Below are 24,854 nucleotides of genomic sequence, written 5' to 3' on the forward strand. Positions count from 1 at the left end.
AATCAGGAAGTGCTGGGAGTTAACATGGCTTCGAATGGACCGGCCGAGAGTTTAAACGAAGAGGTCGTTTGTTCCATCTGCCTGGATTTCTTCACCGAACCGGTGTTACTGGAGTGCGGACACAACTTCTGTTGCTCTTGTATCACACGGTGTTGGGAAAGGGAGGAGAGAAACTCCTGCCCGGAATGCAGAGAGGTATTTGCTGACCACACCCTCAGGGTCAATCGGGCCTTAGCAAATCTGGCTGAAAAAGTTCGAAACCTAAACCTGAATTGGAAAGGGAAGGAAAATAAACTTCACTGCGAGGAACATGAGGAAGAACTGAAGCTGTTTTGTGAGACGGACAAGACACTGATCTGTCTGATCTGTAGAGATGCGCAGGAACACAAAGAGCACCGCTTCAAGCCGATTAAAGAAGCTGTTAAAATCTACATGGTAAAAACTAACATTAATTTAATACTTAAATTAACACAGAGGGCACCGCTTCATGCCGATTAAAGAAGCCGTTAAATTCTACAAGGTAAAACTAACCCGAATAGGTACTCACCCCATTCTCCCCACCTCACGAGCCTCCATAACCGCAACTTTTGCCAATTTAGACGAGATTCTACTACCATGCACATCTATCCGTCCCACAGCCCATCCCACAACTCTCCGCTCTCTGTAGAAATCGCTCCCCGGACTGTAACTCCGCTATCCACTCGCTCCTCCCCACTCATCTCCCTCCTGGCACTGACACCTGAAAGCAGGACCAGTGATACACCTAACTCCTACACCTCCTCCCTCGTCACCATTCAGGTCCCCAGACAGCCCAAATTCCTCCCGTTTCTTCCGTGGTCGATTGACCTCTCGGATTAGATTCCTTACCTCTTCCACCTGTCCCTTTCAGCTTCTCACTTCATCACCCTCCCCCACGTTCCCCCTCACGTTGTCTCACCCGTCACCTGTCAGCTGGTTCTCATCCCCAATATTTTCATTCTGGCTTCTGTCCCATTCCTTCCCAGTCCTAATGAAGGGTCTCATTCCGAAACGTAGACTGTTTATTTCCCTTCGTAGATGCTGCCTGTCTCCCTGAGTTTCTCCAACCTTTTATGTATGCTAATCGGGTTTGTTTCTTTAGTAGTTGTTTTTTTTTCAATTTCCTTTGCTCTCTGACTTCCAGGATCAGCTAAAATCTTCCTTAGACTCTCTCACAAAAAAGAAATCAGACTTCCAGGAAAAGGAGCAGCAACAGAAAGAGAAGATTTCCGGAGTTCGGGTGAGGCTTCCTGAGCGTAATTTCTGATTTTACTGTGTAGTTTTGCTCTCATTAATGCAGAATAGCAGAGTATCACAGCTCTAGTGACCTGGGTTTGATTCTGACGTCTGGTGCTGTCTGTGTGGAGCTTGCATGCTTTCCCTGGGACAACAATAGTTTCAGACATATTCCTCAGTGTTAATGGGTCAATATAAGAACATGCTGTATGAATGGTTAATTACTATTAACCCTGTGAAGGCAGGGGAGTGTGTATGTTAATCAAGTGGGAGTTAATGTGTCAATGAGAGAGAATAAGTTTCAGGAAAACGTGAGGGAATGCGGTAGAAGGAAATGCTCTCAGAACTAGCATGGACTCCCTTAATGTTAGAAGACAATACAACACAGCAATACAGTAAATTGAGCTTCACCTTTCATTCAACAGGAACAGTCACACAGCGTTCAGACCCACATCACATCCCAGTTTGCTGAACTGCGCCAGATTATCACTGAGAAAGAGCAGAGTTTACTCAGGGATCTCAGAGAAGAAGAGGAGAGGATTCTAAATCCAATGGAGAAAAATCTTCAAAAGATTCAAGAGAATATAAGGCTTATTCAGAAGGAAATCACAAAGTTAAAGGAACAGCTCGATCAAAAAAACAGTGTGATATTTCTCAAGGTGAGCGATTATATTTCAATTTGTTCCTGTCAAAGGACACTAAATGAACAGTGGTATATTCAAAATAAACACAGCACAGCGGCCAATTCTAACAAATCAATTGCCGCTGCTGGTGACCTCACACAGATTGTTATTCTTATATGATACGGCATCCAATCACTCCAATAATGGCATTCCAAAAAGGGCAAAGATATGTATTTCATCATTATTATCAACATACAATCTTGAAGCAATGAAACATCAGCATAATTAATCGTAAATTAAGTTGCAATGAAGCGGTCAAGAAATGATATGAAATCCGTCTGTCCGCAGCTTGTAACTGCCCAGAACAAGGTACAAATACGTAACTTGTTCCCTTCGCTATTACCACGTCCCCACTCACGTGACTAGTTACCATAATAAACACACAACACAAATACAATGCAGACAGAAAACAGATTCATGGCTCCGAAACACGACATGAACAAATAGCAGTAAAATGTTTCTCACCAGACAATTGATGCAACTATTCAGGGTTGCTGTTGTCCCAAAACTGGATTTCCACAACTTCTGTACATCCCAGGAAAAAATGCAATCTTCTCTGAAATAATTTACTCTGATCTTAACACGGAGCTGCTGATTATGTCCTTAATTACTATATTAAATATCCTCCAAAACTCACATTGACACCCAGTTGCAGTCAAAGGCTGTGTGTGTGTTTGGTGCGGTGGGTGAAAGGGTCTCTCTGCCAATCAGTGAGAACAAAGAATGTGACCCACACATTGGATTTATCCTCCAAATCCAGTTTCCATCAGATTAGCCATTTTAGGGAAACTTTCTCTCTCTCTTCACTTTTTCAAATAAGTTTTGTATGGGATTATTCTCCATCATAAACAGGCCATTCAGTCCATCCTCTATTAATTTCCCTGCTTCACAATCCTCCTTCCTCCCACTCACCACACTGAGCAACAGTGCCCCGAACTCCATGATCCCTCATGTGTTTATCCAGATTTGACATTATGTTCAGTCTCTGCTGTTCCGCTTCAACCACTCCTGTGGCAGTGAGTTCCACATCCTCCTCACTAAATTTCTTATGGGATTTATTAAAATCCATCTGGTATTTTATCTTTGACTGCAGGTCTCCCCATAAATAGAGATACTTGCTCTAGCCACACACAATCAAATCCACCACGAATCTTAAATTCCTCCATCTCATCACCCTGATGTCATATCCAGATGAAAATGCACAACTTGTCCTGTCTTTCCTGTAAGTTTCATCCTCTCAGTAATGGTCGAACTTTCAGAAACATTCCTTCTAATTTACTCCCTGGTTCTGTATTGTTCGTGTGTGTGAGTGATCACGGGAGTGGGAATTTTCAACACCTTGTAATGATTTGGATGAAATTCAGGATGTGGACAGTAAGTCCAAGTCTAAACAGATTTGTGTTTTTATTTATTTCAGGAGGAAGCTCATCGGAACCAGAGGTAGGACATGCTCTTTATTGAAACCCTGGATGAATTTGTAACATAGTTCAAAATTGTAGTTTATAACTAGCAGTTTATTATTTACAGGATTAATGATGATGTCTGGGAAATGTCAGTGACAGATGAGGTCCTATCGGTTGAAAAATTCGATCACCCCTATTTGTTGAACACAGAGCTGAGAGAAACACTTGATGCCATTAATCGAGGTAATACTTACAAAGATTCATTTCTCCTTGTTCAATTAGTTTGTAATTTGATGCAGAGATTAGCTGTAATAATGGGCTGAAATGGAACTGAAGTTTATTCCACATCAGCCCCACCGACTGGGAGGCATCACTGTTACATGGTCAGCTGGAGATGTCAGACCCCTGAACACACCAGCACAGGGTCACAATACAACCAATACACGGGACTGGCAGATGAACCACTGTGTCCTGATCCCAGACACACTGCACTAACACACCAAGACATGAATTTGAATCCTACCACAGCAGCTGGGAAATTAACACTGAATTGGTGATATCATAGGGAACAAAAGCGGGTATCAGTGTGGTGACTGAAATTGTCAGAAAAATACACAAGTCCTTCATGCGCTGTGAGTGCAGACTCTGATTGACGCAGGTCTTCCCCTCTTCCGGATCGCAAACTCTCACTGTTTTTGGAGGGAGAAGAGGGGAGCAGTAGTGATAGGGGACTCAATCATCAGGGGAACAGACAGGAGAACCTATGGATGTGAATAGGACGCCCGAATGGTATGTTGCCTCCTAGGTGCCAGCGTCAGGGACGTCTCCGATCATGCCCACAGCATCTTAGAGAGTGAGGGAAAACAACCAGATATATTGGTACGTTTTGGGGCCAATTACATAGGAAGTAAATGCAAAGGGGTCCTGAAAATAGAATATAGAACAGTACAGGCCCTTTGGCCCACAATGTTGTGTCAACCTTCAAACCCTGCCTCCCATATAAGCCCCCACCTTAATTTCCTCCATATACCTGTTTAGTAGTCTGTTAAACTTCACTAGTGTATCTGCCTCCACCACTGACTCAGGCAGTGTATTCCACGCACCAACCACTCTCTGAGTGAAAAAACCTTCCTCTAATATCCCCCTTGAACTTCCCACCCCTTACCTTAAAGCCATGTCCTCTTGTATTGAGCAGTGATGCCCTGGAGAAGAGAACTTGGACACCTTGGTAGAAAGCTCAGAGCAGTACCTCCAGGGTTGTAATTTCTGGATTGTTGCCTGTGCCACGTGCTGGTGAGGGTAGAACCAGGATAATTTGGCAGATTAAAGATGGTGCAGGGGGCAGGGTATCAGATTCTTGGATCACTCTGATTTCTTCTGGTGGAGGAATGACCTGCTTAAAAGGATGGGTTGCACCTGGACCCAAGGGAGAACAATATTCTCAGGGAAAGATTGGATAGAGCTGTTGGGGAGGGTTTAAACTAATTTGGTGGGGGGGTGGGTTGGGAACTGGAGTGAAGGGATAGGACTGACAGTAAAAATGCGAAGATGGCATACAGTCAGACTGTCAGATAGGACGGACAGATGCAAGGACAAAATTGTAGCCAGCAGGTTGAGTATCAGTGCAATTGGGTGCAGAATTAAAAAGGGTAGCAAATACAGTACAGAAAGTGTTATATCTCAGTGCACGATGTAAAAGAACTAAGGTGGATGATCTTGTTGCAGTATTACAGATTGTCAGGTATGATGTTGTGGCCATCACAGAATCATGGCTGAAGGATGGTTGTAGTTTGGAGCTGAATGTTCAAGGCTACACAAAGTATCAGTGATATAGGAAGGTTTGCAGAGGGGGTGACATGGCTGTCCTGGTAAATGAGTAGAAAGATGTGACATAGGATTGGAAGATGATGATTCCTTGTGGGTTGAGTTAAAGACTGCAAAAGTATAAATGACACCGATGACAGTCATATACAGGCATCCCAACAGTAGCTGGGACGTGGGCCACAGATTACAACTGGAAACAGAAAAGCCGATGAAAAGGACAATGTTATGATAGTCATGAGAGATTTCAACATGCAGGTCAATTGGGAAATGCAAGTTGGTAATGGATCTCAGGAGAGTGAATTTGTTGAATGCAATGTGAAGGCTTTTTAGAGCAGTTTGTCATTGAGCCTACTAGGGGAACAGCTCTACTGGATTGGGTGTTATGTATTGAACCAGAGGTGATTTGGTAAAAGAAACCTTACAAGGCAGTGCTCATAACATGACTGAGTTCAACATGAAATTTAATAAGCAGAAAGTAACATCTGACATTGTAGTATTTCAGAGGAGTAAAAGAAATTACAGTGGTCTGAGAAAGGAGTTGGCCAAAGTAAATTTGTCAGAAATGGTGTCAGTTTCTGGGAAGATGAAGAAGGTGAAGGATAGATGTAGAACATAAAACATAGAATAGTACAGTACAGCACAGTACAGGCCCTTCAGCTCACAATGTTGTGCCGACCCTCAAACCCTGCCTCCCATATAACACCCCACCTTAAATATCCCCAAATATACCTGTCTAGTAGTCTCTTAAACTTCACTAGTGTATCTGCCTCCACCACTGACTCAGGCAGTGCATTCCATGCACCAACCACTCTCTGAGTAAAAAACCTTCCTCTAATATCCCCTTTGAACTTCCCACCCCTTACCTTAAAGCCATGTCCTCTTGCATTGAGCAGTGGTGCCCTGGGGAAGAGGCGCTGGCTATCCACTCTATCTATTCCTCTTATTATCTTGTACACCTCTATCATGTCTCCTCTCATCCTCCTTCTCTTCAAAGAGTAAAGCCCCAGCTCCCTTGATCTCTGATCATAATGCATACTCTCTAAACCAGGCAGCATCCTGGTAAATCCCCTCTGTAACCTTTCCAATCCTTCCTATAGTGAGGCGACCACAACTGGACACAGTACTCCAAGTGTGGCCTAACCAGAGATTTATAGAGCTGCATCATTGCATCGTGACTCTTAAACTCGATCCCTTGACTTATGAAAGCTAACACCCCATAAGCTTTCTTAACTACCCTATCTACCTGTGAGGCAAATTTCAGGGATCTGTGAACATGTACCCTCCGATCCCTCTGCTCCTCCACACTACCAAGAATCCTGCCATTTACTTTGTACTCTGCCTTGGAGTTTGTCCTTCCAAAGTGTACCACCTCACACTTCTCTGGGTTGAATTCCACCTGCCACTTCTCTGCCCACTTCTGCATCCTATCAATGTCTCTCTGCAATCTTCAACAATCCTCTACACTATCTACAACACCACCAAGCTTTGTGTCATCTGCAAACTTGCCAACCCACCCTTCTACCCCTACATCCAGGTCGTTAATAAAAATCACGAAAATTAGAGGTCCCAGAACAGATCCTTGTGGGACACCACTAGTCACAATCCTCCAATCTGAATGTACTCCCTCCACCACCACCCTCTGCCTTATGCAGGCAAGCCAATTCTGAATCCACCTGGCCAAACTTCCCTGGATCCCATGCCCTCTGACTTCTGAATAAGCCTACCATGTGGAACCTTGTCAAATGCCTTAATAAAATCCATATAGATCACATCCACTGCACTACAGTCATCTATATGCGTGGTCACCTCCTCAAGGAACTCTATCAGGCTTGTAGACACGATCTGCCCTTCACAAAGCCATGCTGACTGTCCCTGATCAGACCATGATTCTCTAAATGCCTATGGATCCTATCTCTAAGAATCATTTCCAACAGCTTTCCCACCGCAGACATAAGGCTCACTGGTCTATAATTACCCGGACTAACCCTACTACCTTTTTTTGAACAAGGGGATAACATTCGCCTCCCTCCAACCCTCCGGTACCATTGCCGTGGACAACGAGGACATAAAGCTCCTAGCCAGAGGCTCAGCAATCTCTTCTGTCACCTCGTGGAGCAGCCTGGGGAATATTCAGTCAGGCCCCGGGGACTTATCCGTCCTAATGTATTTTAGCAACTCCAGCACCTCCTCTCCCTTAATATCAACATGCTCCAGAACATCACCCTCACTCATATTGTCCTCACCATCATTAAGTTCCCTCTCATTGGTGAATACCGAAGAGAAGTATTTATTGAGGACCTCGCTCACTTCCGCAGCCTCCAGGCACATCTTCCCACCTTTATCTCTAATCGGTCCTACCTTCACTCCTGTCATCCTTTCTTTCTTCACATAATTGAAGAATGCCTTGAGGTTTTCCTTTACCCTACTCGCCAAGGCCTTCTCATGCCCCCTTCTTGCTCTTCCCAGCCCCTTCTTATGCTCCTTGCTTCCATATATTCCTCAATAGACCCATCTGATCCTTGCTTCCTAAACCTCATGTATGCTGCCTTCTTCCACCTGACTAGATTTTCCACCTCACCTGTCACCCATGGTTCCTTCACCCTACCATTCTTTATCTTCCTCACCGGGACAAATTTATCCCCAACATCCTGCAAGAGATCTCTAAACATCGACCACATGTCCATAGTACATTTCCCTGCAAAAACATCATCCCAATTCACACCCGCAAGTTCTAGCCTTATAGCCTCATAATTTGCCCTTCCCCAATTAAAAATTTTCCTGTCCTCTCTGATTGTATCCTTTTCCATGATAATTATAAAGACCAGGGAGCGGTGATCACTGTCCCCCAGATGCTCACCCACTGAGAGATCTGTGACCTGACCCAGTTCATTACCTAGTACTAGGTCTAGTATGGCATTCCCCCTGGTCGGCCTGTCCACATACTGTGACAGGAATCCGTCCTGGACACACTTAACAAACTCTGCCCCATCTGAACCCTTGGAACTAATCAGATGCCAATCAATATTAGGGAAGTTAAAGTCACCCATGATAACAACCCTGTTATTTTTGCACGTTTCCAAAATGCCTCCCAATCTGCTCCTCCGTATCTCTGCTGCTACCAGGGGGCCTATAGAATACCCCCAGTAGAGTAACTGCTCCCTTCCTGTTCCTGACTTCCACCCATACTGACTCAAAAGAGAATCCTGCTACATTACCCACCCTTTCTGTATCTGTAATAGTATCCCTGAACAGTAATGTCACCCCTCCTCCCCTTTTCGCCCCCCCCCCCCACCTCTATCCCTTTTAAAGCACTGAAATCCAGGAATATTGAGAATCCATTCCTGCCCTGGTGTCAGCCAAGTCTCTGTAATGGCAACTACATCATAATTCCATGTATGTATCCAAGCTCTCAGTTCATCACCTTTGTTCCTGATGCTCCTTGCATTGAGGTACACACACTTCAGCCCTTCTACCTTACTGTCTTTACACCATTTATTCTGCTTCTCTTTCCTCAAAGCCTCTCTATGTTAGACCTGGCTTTACTCCATGCACTTCTTTCACTGCTCTATCGCTCTGGGTCCCATCCTCCTCGCAAATTAATTTAAACCCTCCCGAACCATGCTAGCAAACCTACCTGCAAGAATATTGCTCCCCCTCGAGTTCAGGTGCAACCCATCCAATCTGTAGAAGTCCCACCTTCCTCAGAAGAGATCCCAATGGTCCAAAAATCTAAAACCCTGCTCCCTGCACCAACTCCTCAGCCACGCATTCAACTGCCATCTCCTCCAATTCTTACCATCACTGTCATGTAGCACTGGCAGCAATCCTGAGAACGCCACCCTTGAGGTCCTGTTCTTCAGCCTTCTGCCTAGTTCCCAAAACTCACACTTCAGGACCTCATCCCTCTTCCTGCCTATGTCGTTGGTCCCAACATGTATCACGACTTCTGGTTGCTTTCCTTCTCATACCAGGATGTCGTGCACCCGGTCAGAGACATCCCGGACCCTGGCACCCGGGAGGCAACAAACCATGCGGGTGTCCTTCTCACGTCCACAAAATCTCCTGTCTGCTCCCCTGACTATAGAGTCTCCAATGACGACAGCTCTCCTCTTCTCCTTCCCATCCTTCTGCACCATCGGGTCAGACTCAGTGCTGGAGGCCCTGCCACCGTGGCTCACACCTGGTCAGTCGTCCCCGCCAACAGTATCCAGGACAGTAAACTTATTATTCAGGGGAATGGCTACAGGGGTGCTCTGCACTACCTATCTGCTCACCTTTGCTTTCCCCCCTCTGACTGTCGCCCAGCGACCTGCTTCCGACAGCCTAGGTGTGACTACCTCCCTGTAGCTCTCACCTATGACTGCCTCATTCTCCATTATGAGTCGAAGGTCATCCAGTTGCTGCTCCAGATTCCTTACACGGTCTTCCAGATCGCCCAGCCGTATGCACTTCTGGCAGATGTGACTCTGCGGGAGAGGGGAGTTCCCCCAAGACTGCCACATCTCACATGAGAGGCACATCACCGTCTCAGGAGGCACATCTGCAAAATATTGCCATGGCACAGTATTACAAAAATAAACAAATAAATGTCAAAATAGTACAACCATGGCTGACAAGGATATACAAGGTAACGTAAATGCAAAAGAGTGGCCATACAACAAAGTAAAAATTAATAGGAGAGTTGGGAAGCTTTTACATACCTACAGAGAGGAACTGAAAGAATGATTGGGAGGGGAAAAATGAAATATGAAATTGAAATAAATTGACTTTATTACTTACATTCTTCATATACACGAGCAGTAAAATTACTTACATTACATCTCCATCTAAATGCAATTTATAGGAATTTTCTGATAAATTATATTCATAACATGCTTGTCAATATAACATAGAAATACAGTTGCTCGGTATGAGTTAAGCAGTCTGATGGCCTGGTGGAAGACAATGTCCCCAGACCTTGTTGGTCCTGGTTTTATGGTAGCAACTAGCACAGTTTGTGGTTGGGGTGACTCGGGTCTCCAATGATCTTTCGGGTTCTTTTTACACACTTGTCTTTGCAAAACAAGTTAGCAAACAATATCAAATTGTTTTTCAAGTATTGTAAAAAAAAAAAATAGAGATGAGAGTAGATATACGACCACTAGAAAATAAGGCCGGATATATGGCAATGGGGCAAAAAAGATGGCAGATGAATTAAATGAGTATTTTGCATCAGTCTTCAATGTGGAAGACACTAGCACTGTGCCAGATGCTGAAGGGAGTGAGGGAAGAGAAGTGAGTGCAATTACTGTTGTAAGGGAGAAAATGCTCAAAAATGGACATAAGTCACGCAGACCAGATGAACTGCACCCACGTGTTCTGAAAGAGGTAGCAGCAGACATTGTGGAGGCATTTGAAATGATCTTTCAGAAATCATTGGGCTCTGGTATAGTGCTAAAGTTCTGGAAAACTTCAAATGTCACTCAACTCTTTAAGTAAGGAGGAAGGCAGCAGAAAGGAAATTAGCCTCACCTCTGTGGTTGGGAAGGTATTAGTGTCAATTGTTAAGCATGAGGTTATGGAATACTTGGTGACATTAGACAAGATAAGACAAGTCAGCATGGCTTCCCTTAGGGAATAGTTTGCCTGGCAAACCTGTTGGAGTTCTTTGAGGAGATTACAAGTACGGGAGATAAATGGGTTGTCGTGCATGTTGTATATTTGGACTCTCAGAAGGCCTTGGACAAGGTTGCACACATGAGTCTGCTTGCCAAGTTTTGAGCCAAAAGTATGACAGAAATGTTATTGGTATGGTTAGAGCATTGGCTAGGTGGTAGGAAGCAGTGAATGAGAAACTGGTAGGCTACACAAGGACTTGGATGAGGAGAATGGGCAAGAAAGTGGCAAATGATATACAATGCTGGAAAATGCATGGTCATGCACTTTGGTAGTAGAAACAATGTGCAGATTATTTTTTTTAAATGGGGAGAAAACCCAAAAAGCTGAGAAGAAAATGGACTTAGGAGTGCTTCTGCAGAACACCCAAAAGGTTAACTTGCAGGTAGAGTCAGTTGTGAGGAAGGTAAATGCAATGTTAGCATTCAGTTCAAGAGGTTTAGAGTACAAGAGCAGGGATGAGATGCTAAGGATTTATAAGGCACTGGCGAGGCCTTACCTTGAGTATTGTGAACAGATTTGGGCTGTTTATCTAAGAAAACATGCTGGCATCGTAGAATGCTCAGAGGAGGTTCAGAAGGATGATTCCGGGAATGAAAGGGTTATCACATGTGGAACATTAAATAGCTCTGTGCCTGTACTCGCTGGAATTTAGAAAGATAAGGGCGGATCTCATAGAAACCTTTTGTATGTTGAAAGGCCAAGACAGAGTAGATGTGGAAAGGATGTTTCCCATGGTGGGGGAGTGTAGGACAAGAGGGCACAGCCTCAAGATAGAGGGGCATCTATTTAAAAACAGAGATGCAGAGAAATATCTTTAGCCAGAGGGTGGTGAATTTGCAGAACTTGTAACCACAGGCAGCCGTGGATTAGATTAGATTAGATTATGAAGACAAGCAGTCCTCTTTTATTGTCATTTAGTAATGCATGCATTAAGAAATGATACAATATTCCTCCGGTGTGATATCACAGAAACACAGGACAGACCAAGACTGAAAAACTAACAAAACCCACATAATTATAGCATATAGTTACAACAGTGCAACAATAGCATAACTTGATGAAGAACAGGCCATGGCACAGTAAAAAAGTTCAAAGTCTCTCAAAAGTCCCTCATCTCATGCAGACGGGAGAAGGAAGAAAACTCTCCCTGCCATGCCCGACCACAGTCCGACTCTGAGTCATCCAAAAACTTCGAGCTCTGATCAGCACCTCCGAAACTGAGTACCGAGCACCATCTTTGCCGAATGCATTGACCTTAGCCTCGGTCGCCAGCAGCAGGCAAAGCCGGGGATTTTGGGGCCTTCTGTCCAGAGATTCTCGATCACACAGTAGCAGCCAGGTCGTTGGGCATACTTAAGGCTGAGCTTGATAAGTTCTAGATTGAACACAGTATCAAAGGTTGTGGGGTGAAGGCTGGGGAGTGGGGCTGAGGAGGAGAAAAAAAAGGATCAACCATGATTGAATGGCGGAGCGAACTCTTAGAAAACATAGAAACATAGAACACCTACAGCATAATACAGGCCCTTCGGCCCACAAAGTTTGCCAAACATGTCCCTACTTTAGAAATTACTAGGCTTACCTATAGCCCTTTATATTACTAAGCTCCATGTCTCTTAATAGAAACATAGAAAACCTGACACGATGGGCCAAATGGCCGAATTCTGCTCCGATGTGTTATGAGTATCAAACCGCTACATTGAAGCATTGTGAGAATGAGCCCAGACACACCAACCAGCATTGACATTAGTCTAGATTTCATCTCAGGAGAAGCACACACAGCATAACCGGCCTGGCAAAATACTCCCACACACATACACAAGGACTGGCAGATTGTAGTCAGAATCTCAGCAATATACGTTATTATTTCCCTCAGTAACCTGGAAACTAATCTCTTCAGACAAGGTAATTTATTTATTTAAACAACTCACACACACGTCACACATTGTCAGCCCACATCAGAGATGTGAAGACACACACGGTGACATACAAATATTCCAATGTGCACACTCTCCTTCAATGTGTATACACACCCACTGACCTTTACCACAATCCACACACACACACACACACACACACACACACACACACACACACACACACACACACACAATTAGAGTGTGACGCACGGTCAAAGAGACAGGCACAAATTCCCATTTAGGAATGAAATCTGCTGTCCTTACCCAGTCTGTCTGTTCTGCGGCACTGAGCTGCCCTCTGACGTGACGTCACATCAGCAGTTCACAGACAGGCTCCAGGGTGAGATTGCTCAGGAGGATGATCTGGGAGGGGTTTGATGGATGTTGAACCCACGGCCCACTTCATGCATCAGCAAGGCTAAGATGTCTTCTTCAGCATGTCGCGTTTTTATTTGTTTGCCCCATGTCCCTCTAACCATTTCCTATCTGTCTGAATTTATTTTAAAATATTTTAATTTTACCTGTTTCCACACTATCTGACAGAAAATTCCATCTGCCCACCTCCCTCTCTGTGAGAATATTACCCCACAGATCCCTGATAAAAGTTTTCCCTTTCTCTTTCAATTTGAGCCCTCTGGTTCTGTACTACTATTTCTCAGAAAAAGACTCACTTTATCTCAGCCCATTATGAATGTATTTACCTCAATAAGGGGTCATCCCTCAACATCCTACACTACAGCTAAATAGCCCAAGCCTAACCACTCTCTGCTTTTAAACCCAAGCTTCCTGTCCAGTGTAGTGACATCCTACGCCAGTTGACTCTGTGGTTAAGGAGGCATACGGTGCATTGGCTTACATCAATCATGGGATTGGGTTTAAGAGCCAAGAGGTCATGTTGCAGCTATATAGGACCTGGACAGACCCCACTTGGAGTACTGTGCTCAATTATGGTCACCTCATGACAGAAAGGACATGGAAACCATAGAAAGGGTACAGAGGAGATCTAAAAGGATGTTGCCTGGATTGGAGAGCATGCCTATGAGAATAGGTTCATAGTCATAGTCATAGTCATATTTTATTGATCCCGGGGGAAATTGATTGACTGAACTCAGCCTTTTCTGCTTGGAGCGATGAAGGATGAGAGGTGATCTGATAAAGGTGTATAAGATAATGAGAGGCATTGATCGTGTGGATAGTCAAATGTTTTTTCCCAGGGCTAAAATGGCTAGCACGAGAGTGCACAGGTTTAAGGTGCTGGGGAGTAGGTACAGAGGAGATGTCAGGGGTAAGTTTTTTAACTCGGAGAGTGGTGAGTGCGTGGAATGGGCTGCAGCAGTGGTGGTGGAGGCGGAAATGAAAGGGTCTTCTAAGAGACCCCTGAATGGCTGCATGGAGCTTGGAAAAATGGAGCCATGGGTAAAGCCCAGGTAGTTCTAAGGTAGGGACATGTTCGGCACAGCTTTGTGGGCTGAAGGGCCTGTATTGTGCTGTATGTTTTCTATGTTTCTATGTTTCCCCACATTTGGGAACCGGAAATGCAGACAATACCCCAGTGTGGTCTATCATCAACAACAAAGACCTTGCTGAAGTTTCATGTGGACAGTGTCGTACAGGCTGATGAATACAGGACCGAATGCACCAGTATTTGGAGTAAGCTTGATGATGTTGTAGCACAGGTAGAGATTGGCAGGTACAACGTTGTTAGCAACACTAAGTTGTGGCTGAAAGGAGATCCTGGCTTGAAGCCTAACATCCGAGAATGCACCTTGTATTCAAAGGACAGGCAGGTAGGCAGAGGGGATAGGGAGGGTCTGTTGGTAAAAAATGAAATGAAATCCTTAGAGAGAGGTGACATAGGATTGGAAGATGTCAAATCATTGTGGGTAGAGTTAAGAAACTGCAAAGGTAAACAGACCCTGATGGTGATCATATACAGGCCTCCAAATAGTAGCCAGGATCGAAATGTGATACAAATCACACCAGGGGATGGAAAAAAGGGCAAGGTGACAGTTGGAATGGGGCATTTCAACATGCAGGTAGATTGGGAAAATCATGTTGGTGCTGCATCCCAAGAGAGGGAATTTGTAGATGCCCCCGAGATGGCTTTTTAGAACCGCTTGTGGTTGAGCCCAATGAAAGAAAGGCAATTCTAGAGTGGGATTTGTATGATGAACCAGATATGATTTGGGAGATTTAAGGTAAAAGAACCTTTAGGAAGCAGTGATCATACAATGATAGAATTCACCCCAGAGTTTGAGAGGGAGATAAAGTCAGATGTGTCAGTATCAGAGTGGAGTAAAGTTAGTTACAGAGGCATGAGAGAGCAGCTGACCAAAGTAGATTGGAAGGGGACACCAGCAGGGATGATTGCAGAACAACAAACACTGGAGTTCCAGGGGCAATTCAGATAGATAAATCCCAAAGATGAAGAGGTATTATACAGGGAGGATGAGGTAACCTGTTTGACAAGGGAAGTCAAAGACGGCATAAAAGTGAGAGGGCATACAATGGAGCAAAAATTAGCAGGATGTTGGAGTATTGAGGAGATTTTGATCATCAACAGAAGGCAATTACAAAGCCAAAGAGAGAGAAAAAGAGATGTGAGAGAAAGCTTGCCTACAATACTCAAGAGGACACAAAAATGTAAAGCGTGAAAGAGAGGACAAAGTGGATATTGGACCCCTAGAAAATGACACTGGAGAGGAGAAATGTGACAAGAAACATGGCAGAGGTACTTATTTAATATTTTGTGTCAATCCTCACTGTGGAAGATACCAGCTGTATGTCAGAAATGTGAGAGTGTCAGGGGACAGGAATGAGTGTTGTTGTTATTACTAAGGAGAAAGTACATTGGAAGAGTGAGTTCTGAAGGTCCCTGGCCCAGATGGACTACACCCCACTATTCGGAAAGAGTTAGCTGAAGAGAATATGGGGGCATTAGTAATGATCTTTCAAGGATCTTTAGATACTTGGTCATTCAGGGTGTCTGGAAATTGCAAAGGTTACTTCACAGTTTAAGAAGAAAGAGCAGCTGGAGAAAGAAAATTGTAGGTGTGTTCGTCTGGATGTGGTGATCTTAGGAAGATGTTGGAGTCCAGTATTAAGGACGAGCTTTTGGGTGCATGGAGGCGCATGATAAAATAGGGCAAAGACACCATGCCTTCCCTTAAGGGGAAATCTTGCCTGACAAATCTGTTGGAATTCTTTGAGGAACACAAAGCCAAGATAGACAAAGAATGATTCTGGATAACAGAATTTCGCCTTTGTGGCCAAACTTTCAGATGATAGGAAGATCGGTGAAGGGGCAAGTAGTGCTGTAGAAGCTCAGAGTCTGGGGAAGGACAGAGACAGATTAGAAAATGGGCAAGTAAATGATAGATGGATTATCGAGTCCAGAAGTCGTGCATGCACTTTGGTAGAAGGAATAAAGGCATAGACGATTTTGTAAACAGCGAGAAAATTCAAAAATCTGAAGTGCAAAGGTACTTGAGGCTCCTGGTGCAGGATTCCCTGCAGTGTATGTCGGCGCTAAGATCAGCAAACTCATTGTTAGTATTTGAATAGGATGTAATTCTGAGGTTTTAGAAGGCATAGGTCAGACCACACTTGGAGTATTGTGAGCAGTTTTGGATCCCTTATATTGGAAAAGATGTGCTGGCATTGGAAAGGGTCCAGGAGGTTCACAAGAATGATTCCTGGAATGAAAGAGTTAACATATGAGGAGTGTTTGATGATTCTGGGGTTGTATGCATGGGAATTTTGAAGAATGGTTGATTTATTATCCTTCTCAAACCTATTCTTCCTCCTCCTCCTCATAACTTTTGATGTCCTGACTAATCAAGAAGTTTACCTATCAACTCCTGCTTTAAAAATCAAACACAAGAAAATCTGCAGACGCTGGTAATCCAAGCAACACAGGTTCTAATGAAGGGTTTCGGCCTGATCTCCCTGAAACCTACCTGGAGACAGTTGATGTTGGGAGGATGTTTCCTATAGTGGGTGGGTCGAGAACAGAAGGCACAGCCTCTGACGAGAGAATGTCCATTTAGAACAGAGATGACAAGGAATTCCTTTAGTCACAGGACAGTGAATCTGCCACAGGCAGCTGTGAAGGCAACTAATTGAGTATATGTACAGTGGAGCCACACACACAAAATGCTGGAGGAAATGAGCAGGCCAGGAAGCATCTATGGAAAAGAGTAAACAGTCAATGGGTTCAGGCCGAATCCCTTCATCAGGACCTGTGTTGCTTAAGGGTCCCTGCAAATTCTTCCCCTGCCCTAATGAGCGGCTGCAGACAATGGGGTTGTGGGAAAGGGGCAAAGGCTTCCTCATCTCCATCTTTGTCCTCCTTCAGCTTCTCATTGCGTCTACACACACAGTTCACCTCAGGCTTTGCACCCCTCCCAAACCTGGTTCTGGTTCAATCTGTCATTCATCTCTTTGCTGGTTCCCATTATCACCTCCTTAACTGTCTCGAATCTTCACACTCCCCCACTTCACACTTCACACTCACAAATTACTAGTCAGGGATACTATTACAGCTACAGAAAGGGTGGGTAATGTAGCAGGATCCTCTTTTGAGTCAATATGGGTGGAAGTCAGGAACAGGAAGGGACAGTTACTCTATTGGGGGTAATCTATAGGCCCCCTGGTAGCAGCAGAAATACAGAGGGGCAGATTGGGAGGCAGATTTTGGAAAGCTGCAAAAATAACAGGGTTGTTATCATGGGTGACTTTAACTTCCCTAATATTGATTGGCACTTGATAAGTTCCAAGGGTTTAGATGGGGCAGAGTTTGTTAAGTGTGTCCACGATGGATTCCTGTCACAGTATGTGGACAGGCCGACTAGGGAGAATGCCATACTAGATCTAGAACTAGGTAATGAACCGGGTCAGGTCACAGATCTCTCAGCGAGTGAGCATCTGGGGGACAGAGACCACCGCTCCCTGGCCTTTATAATTATCATGGAAAAGGATACAATCAGAGAGGACAGGAAAATTTTTAAGTGGGGAAGGGCAAATTATGAGGCCATAAGGCTGGAACTTGCGGGTGTGAATTGGGATGATGTTTTTGCAGGGAAATGTACTATGGGCATGTGGTCGATGTTTAGAGATATCTTGCAGGATGTTCGGGATAAATTTGTCCCGGTGAGGAAGATAAAGAATGGTAGGGTGAAGGAACCATGGGTGACAAGTGAGGTGGAAAATCTAGTCAGGTGGAAGAAGGCAGCATACAGGAGGTTTAGGAAGCAAGGATCAGATGGGTCTATTGAGGAATATAGGGAAGCAAGAAAGGAGCTTAAGAAGAGGCTGAGAAGAGCAAGAAGGGGGCATGAGAAGGCCTTGGCAAGTAGAGTAAAGGAAAACCCCAAGGCATTCTTCAATTATGTGAAGAACAAAAGGATGACAGGAGTGAAGGTAGGACCGATTAGAGATAAAGATGGGAAGATGTGCCTGGAGGCTGTGGAAGTGAGCAAGGTCCTTAATGAATACTTCTCTTCGGTATTCACCAATGAGAAGGAACTTGATGATGGTGAGGACAATATGAGTGAGGTTGATGTTCTGGAGCATGTTGATATTAAGGGAGAGGAGGTGTTGGAGTTGTTAAAATACATTAGGACGGATAGTCCCCGGGGCCTGATGGAATATTCCCCAGGCTGCTCCATGAGGCGAGAGAAGAGATGGCTGAGCCTCTGGCTAGGATCTTTATGTCCTTGTTGTCCACGGGAATGCTACCGGAGGATTGGAGGGAGGCGAATGTTGTCCCCTTGTTCAAAAAAGGTAGTAGGGATAGTCTGGGTAATTATAGACTAGTTAGCCTTACGTCTGTGGTGGGAAAGCTGTTGGAATAGATTCTTAGAGATAGAATCTATAGGCATTTAGAGAATCATGGTCTGATCAGGGACAGTCAGCATGGCTTTGTGAAGGGCAGATCATGTCTAACAAGCCTGATAGAGTTCTTTGAGGAGGTGACCAGGCATATAGATGAGGGTAGTGCAGTGGATGTGATCTATATGGATTTTAGTAATGCATTTGACAAGGTTCCACATGGTAGGCTTATTCAGAAAGTTAGAAGGGATGGGATCCAGGGAAGTTTGGCCAGGTGGATTCAGATTTGGCTTGCCTGCAGAAGACATTGGGTTGTAGTGGAGGGAGTACATTCAGATTGGAGGATTGTGACTAGTGGTGTCCCACAAGGATCTGTTCTGGGACCTCTACTTTTCGTGATTTTTATTAACGACCTGGATGTGGGGGTAGAAGGGTGGGTTGGCAAGTTTGCAGATGACACAAAGGTTGGTGATGTTGTAGATAGGGTAGAGGATTGTTGAAGATTGTAGAGAGACATTGATAGGATGCAGAAGTGGGCTGAGAAGTGGCAGATGGAGTTCAATCCAGAGAAGTGTGAGGTGGTACACTTTGGAAGGACAAACTCCAAGGCGCAGAGTACAAAGTAAATGGCAGGATACTTGGTCATGTGGAGGAGCAGAGGGATCTGGGGGTACATGTCCACAGATCCTTGAAAGTTGCCTCACAGGTAGATAGGGTAGTTAAGAAAGCTTTCAGAAGTCGAGGGATAGAGTTTAAAAGTCACGATATAATGATGCAGCTCTATAAAACTCAGATTAGGTCACACTTGGAGTACTGTGTCCAGTTCTGGTCGCCTCACGATAGGAAGGATGTGGAAGGATTGGAAAGAGTACAGAGGAGATTTACCAGGATGCTGCCTGGTTTAGAAAGTATGCATTATGATCAGAGATTAAGGGATTTAGGGCTTTACTCTTTGGACAGAAGGAGGATGAGAGGAGACATGATCGAGGTGTACAAGATAATAAGAGGAATAGATAGAGTGGATAGCCAGCGCCTCTTCCCCAGGGCACCACTGCTCAGTACAAGAGGACATGGCTTTAAGGTAAGGGGTGGGAAGTTCAAGGGGGATATTAGAGGAAAGTTTTTTACTCAGAGAGTGGTTGGTGCGTGGAATGCACTGCCTGAGTCCGCAGATACACTCGTGAAGTTTAGGAGACTACTAGACAGGTATATGGAGGAATTTAAGTGGGGGTTATTTGGGAGGCGGGGTTTGAGATTTGGCACAACATTGTGGGCCGAAGGGCCTGTACTGTGCTGTACTATTCTATGTTCAAATGAATGTTTACATTGAATGAAGGGCCTGTTCCAGTGTTGTACTGTTCTATGTTCTCTGTTCCCTGATCAGAAGAATAAGAGGCGATCTCCGGGTAACAAAAAATTCTTTCAGGGCTCAACAGGCAGGATACAGGGAGGATGGTTCCCCTGTCAGGGGTCACTGTCTGTTTTGAATTCTGAGCATCCGTGGGGGAGTAGGGAGTTTGGGGTTCTGAAAGGTAAGTTTAGGGAGTTAGGCGCAAAGTTAAAGGACAGGACCTCCAGGATAGCAATCTCAGGATTGCTACCAGTGCCACATGCAGGCGGGTTTAGAAATAGTGAGATAGAGCAGATCAACACGTGGCTGAAGACATGGTGCAGTGGGGAGAGCTTCAGATTTATGGATAAATTGGGCAGTTTTCCAGGGAAGGTGGGACCTGTTCCGGCAGGACGATTTACATCTGAACTGGAGGGGGACAAATATTCTTACAGGTAGGTTTGCTAGAGAGGCTCCAGTGGATTTAAACCAGATACAAGGCGGGAGGGGAACAAGAGTGTAGGAACAAATGTAGGGGAGAAGGAAGAAAAAGAGCATAGTAAAGTTGTTTGCACCGTTAGTGACAAACAGAGAGTAAGAGGTGGGCAATTTCTTACATGCATTTATTTTAATGCTAGGTGCATTGGAAGAAAGGTAGATGAGCTTAGAGCATTGATTGATACCTGGAAGTATGATGATGTAACTGTTAGTGAAACATGGTTGCAGGAGGGGTGTGATTGGCAACTAAATATTCCTGGATTTCATTGCTTCAGGTGTGATAGAATCGGAGGGCAAGAGGGGGAGGTGTTGCATTGCTTGTCAGAGAAAATATTACAGCTGTGCTCTGGCAGGATAGATTAGAGGGCTTGTCTGGGGAGGCTATTTGGGTGGAACTGAGGAATGGGAAAGGTGTTTGTAAAAAGTGTGCAGGATAGCTTTTTGCAGCAATACATAGGTTGAAAGGAAAGGTTAAAAATTTGAGACATCCATGGTTTTCAAGGGATATTGGAATCTTGGTTTGGAAAAAGAGAGATATCTACAATAAATATAGGCAGCATGGAGTAAATGAAGTGCTTGAAGAATATAAAGAATGTTAAAAGAATCTTAAGAAAGAAATTAGAAAAGCTAAAAGAAGATACACGGTTGCTTTGGCAAGTAAGGTGAAAATAATCCAAAATGTTTCTAGAGTTATATTAATAGCAAAAGGATAGTGAGGGATAAAATTGGTCTCTTAGAGAATCAGAGTGGACAGCTATGTGTGGAGCCAAAAGAGATGGGGGAGATTTTGAACAATTTCTTTTCTTCTGTATTCGCTAAGGAGAAGGATATTGAATTGTGTAAGGTAAGGGAAACAAGTAGGGAAATTATGGAATCTATGATGATTAAGGAAGAGGAAGTACTGGCGCTTTTAAGGAATCTAAAAGTGGTTAAGTCCCCGGGTCCTGACAGGATATTCCCTAGGACCTTGAATGAAGTTAGTGTAGAAATAGCAGGGGCTCTGACAGAAATATTTCAAATGTCATTAGAAAAGGGGATGGTGCTGGAGGATTGGCATATTGCTCATGTAGTTCCATTGTTTAAAAAGGGTTCTTAGGGTAAAGCTAGCAATTATCGGCCTGTGGGTTTGATGTCAGTGGTGGGTAAATTAATGGAAAGTATTCTTAGAGATTGTATATATAATTATCTGGATAGACAGGGTCTGACTAGGAACAGTCAACATGGATTTGTGCATGGAAGGTCATGTTTGACAAAACTTATTGAATTTTTTGAACAGTTTACTCGGAAATTTGATGAGGGTAAAGCGGTGGATGTTGTCTATATGGACTTCAGTAAGGCCATTGACAAGGTTCCACACGGAAGGTTAGTTAGGAAGGTTCAATCATTAGGTATTCATATTGAAGTAGTAAAATGGATTCAACAGTGGCTGGATGGGAGATGCCAGAGAGTAGTGGTGGATAACTGTTGGTCAGGTTGGAGGCCGGTGACTAGTGGTGTGCCTCAGGGATCTGTACTGGGTCCAATGTTGTTTGTCATATACATTAATGATCTGGATGATGGGGTGGTAAATTGGATTAGTAAGAATGCAGATGATTCTAAAATAGGTGACGCTGTGGATATTGAAGCAAGTTTACAAAGCTTGCAGGGAGATTTAGGCCAGTTAGAAGAGGGAGCTGAAAGGTGGCAGGTGGAGTTTAATGTTGATAAGTGTGAGGTGGTACATTCTGGTAGGACTAATCAAAATAGGACATACATTGTAAATGGTAGGGCATTGAAGAATGCAGTAGAACAGTGTGATCTTGGAATACTGGTGCATACTTCCCTGAAGGTGGAATCTCATGTGGATAGGGTGGAGAAGAAAGCTTTTGGTATGCTGGCCTTTTATAAATCAGAGCATTGAGTATAGGAGTTGGGATGCAATGTTAAAATTGTACAAGGCATTGGTAAGGCCAAAATTGGAGTACTGTGTACAGTTCTGGTCACCAAATTATAGGAAAGATGTGAACAAAATAGAGAGAGTACAGAGAAGACTTACTAGAATGTTACCTAGGTTTCAGCACCTGAGTTACAGAGAAAGGTTGAACAAGTTAGGTCTTTATTCTTCTGAATGTAGAAGGTTGAGGGGGGACTTGATAGAGGTATTTAAAATTATGAGGGGGATAGATAAAGTTGACATGGATAGGTTTCTCCATTGAGAGTGGGGGAAATTCAAAGAAGAGAACATGAGTTGAGAGTTAGGGGGCAAAAGTTTAGGGGTAACACGAGGAGGAACTTCTTTACTCAGAGACAGGTGGCTGTGTGGAACGAGTTTCCAGTAGAAGTGGTAGAGGCAGGTTCGATATTGTCATTTAAAGAAATATTGGATAGGTATATGGACAGGAAAGGAATGGAGGGTTATGAGCTGAGTGCAGGTCGGTAGGACTAGGTGAGAGTCCGCCTTCGGCATGGACTAGAAGGGCCGAGATAGCCTGTTTCCATACTGTGATTGTTACATAGTTATATGGTTGCCCATTCTCTTCACAGAGCCATTGCCGGACAGCATAGAAACGTGTCCTTCAGCCCATCACCTCTGTGCTGACCTATTTATCCATCTACATTCATCCCCTTAGCTGGCATTAGGTCAGTCTCCTTCTGTGCCTTGCCTATTGAAGTGTCTGTCCTAGTGTCTCTTAAACACAGAGGACTGGAGGCCTGTGTCCTGGAGAGGTCGGTACTGGGGCCAAGTTGTTTGTCATTCATATTAAATTTTGGATGAGAATGTTGGTGACATAGTTAGTAGTTTTGCGGGTGACACTAAAATTCATGGTATAGTGGACAGCAAAGAAGGTTGTCTAAGTTCACAACAGGCCCTTGATCAACTGTAGAGTTCGGTACAGTGACAATGTTTTAAAATACATTTGGACGGGTACGTGGATAAGAAAGGGGGAAAGGAATAATGGGAAAATGGGACTTGCTCCTTAAAGCAAGCTGGTCAGCACGAACAAGTTGGGCCGAAGAGCCTCTGTGACTTCCTGTTTCAATCCATTCACTCACCCTCTTCTGATCTTAATCCACCCCTTTCCCGCACTAGTTTCTGCTGTCTATCTCCTCTATTTCTTTCTGTTCTTCAGGGAAGATGTCGACCTGAAACGTAGACTGTTCATCTCTCTCCACACATGCTGCCTGACCAGCTTGGTTCCTCCAACATTTTGTGTCTGTTTGATCGGAAATCTCTGCTCTTCGTCCAATGGAAAACCCTTGGGGAGACATTAGTTGTCAAACCATGGGAAAGGTTCGTGTCGTCCAACTGACAGCGCCTGAGGCCCAGCGGCCTTTCCACTGGTCCCGGGGCCGCACTGCCCGAGTCTCCCCTCCCGCAATCTCCAGGGCCGCGCTGCCCGAGTCTCCCCCCGATCCCCGGGGCCGCGCTGCCCGAGTCTCCCCCCGATCCCCGGGGCCGCACTGCCCGAGTCTCCCCCCGATCCCCGGGGCTGCACTGTCTGAGTCTCCCTCCGAGCCCTGGTGCCGCACTGACCGATTCTCCCACCGGTCCCCAGGGACTCTCTAATTCTCTGCTTCTCCCCCCAGTCTCTGTCACTCTGGATGTGGAAACGGCGAATCCGCGGCTCGAGGTGTCTGAGGATCGGAAGAGTGTGAGATGTACCCGGACCCCGAAGAATCTCCCTGACACCGGGAGGAGATTCACATTCTGGACTTGTGTGCTGGGATCGGAAGGATTCACATCGGGGAGATATTACTGGGAGGTGGAGGTGACGGGAAATCGGCGCTGGTGTCTGGGAGTCGCCGCAGAGTCTGTGGAGAGAAAGAGACGGGTTGATCCAAGTCCGGAGACTGGGTTCTGGGTCATCGGGCAGGTTGGTGACGTGTTACATCGGGAGTATGTTTTTACCTCCCCTGTGACCCGTCTCCCTGCCGGTCCCATCCCCGGGAGGGTGGGAGTTTATCTCAGTTACGAGTCCGGGACAGTTTCATTTTACAACGCAGAGACCAAATCCCATCTCCACACCTTCACTGGGAATAAATTCACGGTGAAACTTTATCCCTTCTTTGCGACCTGGGATGGAAACCAGTGGCTGAGAATCTGCTTCGGTTCCGCTCAGGGTCTGTAAACTGGTCGGGTCCCGGGACCGGCGTCAGGAGTAAAGACGCAGTAAATATAAATGTGCGGAGAGTGAAATAAACACGAGATGAGAATTATCGATCCATTAATTTTAACTCGTTTAACATGTCCGTCAATGGAACAGAAACACTGCGGATTCAGCAGCAGCTGCGGGCGGCGGGTCCTGAGCTCCCCCAGGTCCTAGAGTCCACCCTTAATGAGACAGGTGAAAAGGGACAAGGTGCTGACCGGAAAAGTAGGGGTCAGGGTGAATATTGGTAAGACCATAACACACAGGAGCAGAATTAGGCCACTCAGCCCATCGACTCCGCTCCGCCATTCCATCACGGTTGATCC

General features: G+C 44.9%; 1 protein-coding gene across 1 annotated transcript; it reads left to right on the plus strand.

Moving 5' to 3' along the window:
- LOC140198339 (zinc-binding protein A33-like) lies at nt 1-24,597 on the plus strand. Its single transcript, XM_072259437.1, has 6 exons — nt 1-435; nt 1,163-1,258; nt 1,680-1,913; nt 3,355-3,377; nt 3,465-3,583; nt 23,966-24,597. Exons 1-6 carry the CDS (start codon nt 25-27, stop codon nt 24,505-24,507), a joined length of 1,425 nt encoding a protein of 474 aa, XP_072115538.1. The 5' UTR covers nt 1-24; the 3' UTR covers nt 24,508-24,597.
- Nucleotides 24,598-24,854: the final 257 nt, after the last annotated feature.

This window comes from Mobula birostris, chromosome 5, assembly GCF_030028105.1.
Source record: "Mobula birostris isolate sMobBir1 chromosome 5, sMobBir1.hap1, whole genome shotgun sequence".
In the NCBI taxonomy this organism is placed as follows: Eukaryota; Metazoa; Chordata; class Chondrichthyes; order Myliobatiformes; family Myliobatidae; genus Mobula; species Mobula birostris.

Bases quoted from the DNA above. Each gene is read 5' to 3' on its own strand.
- LOC140198339 (XM_072259437.1), top strand. From the start codon at position 25: ATGGCTTCGAATGGACCGGCCGAGAGTTTAAACGAAGAGGTCGTTTGT. The intron at 1,259-1,679 runs GTGAGGCTTCCT...TTCATTCAACAG, and splicing joins AGAAGATTTCCGGAGTTCGG to GAACAGTCACACAGCGTTCA. The intron at 1,914-3,354 runs GTGAGCGATTAT...TATTTATTTCAG, and splicing joins ACAGTGTGATATTTCTCAAG to GAGGAAGCTCATCGGAACCA.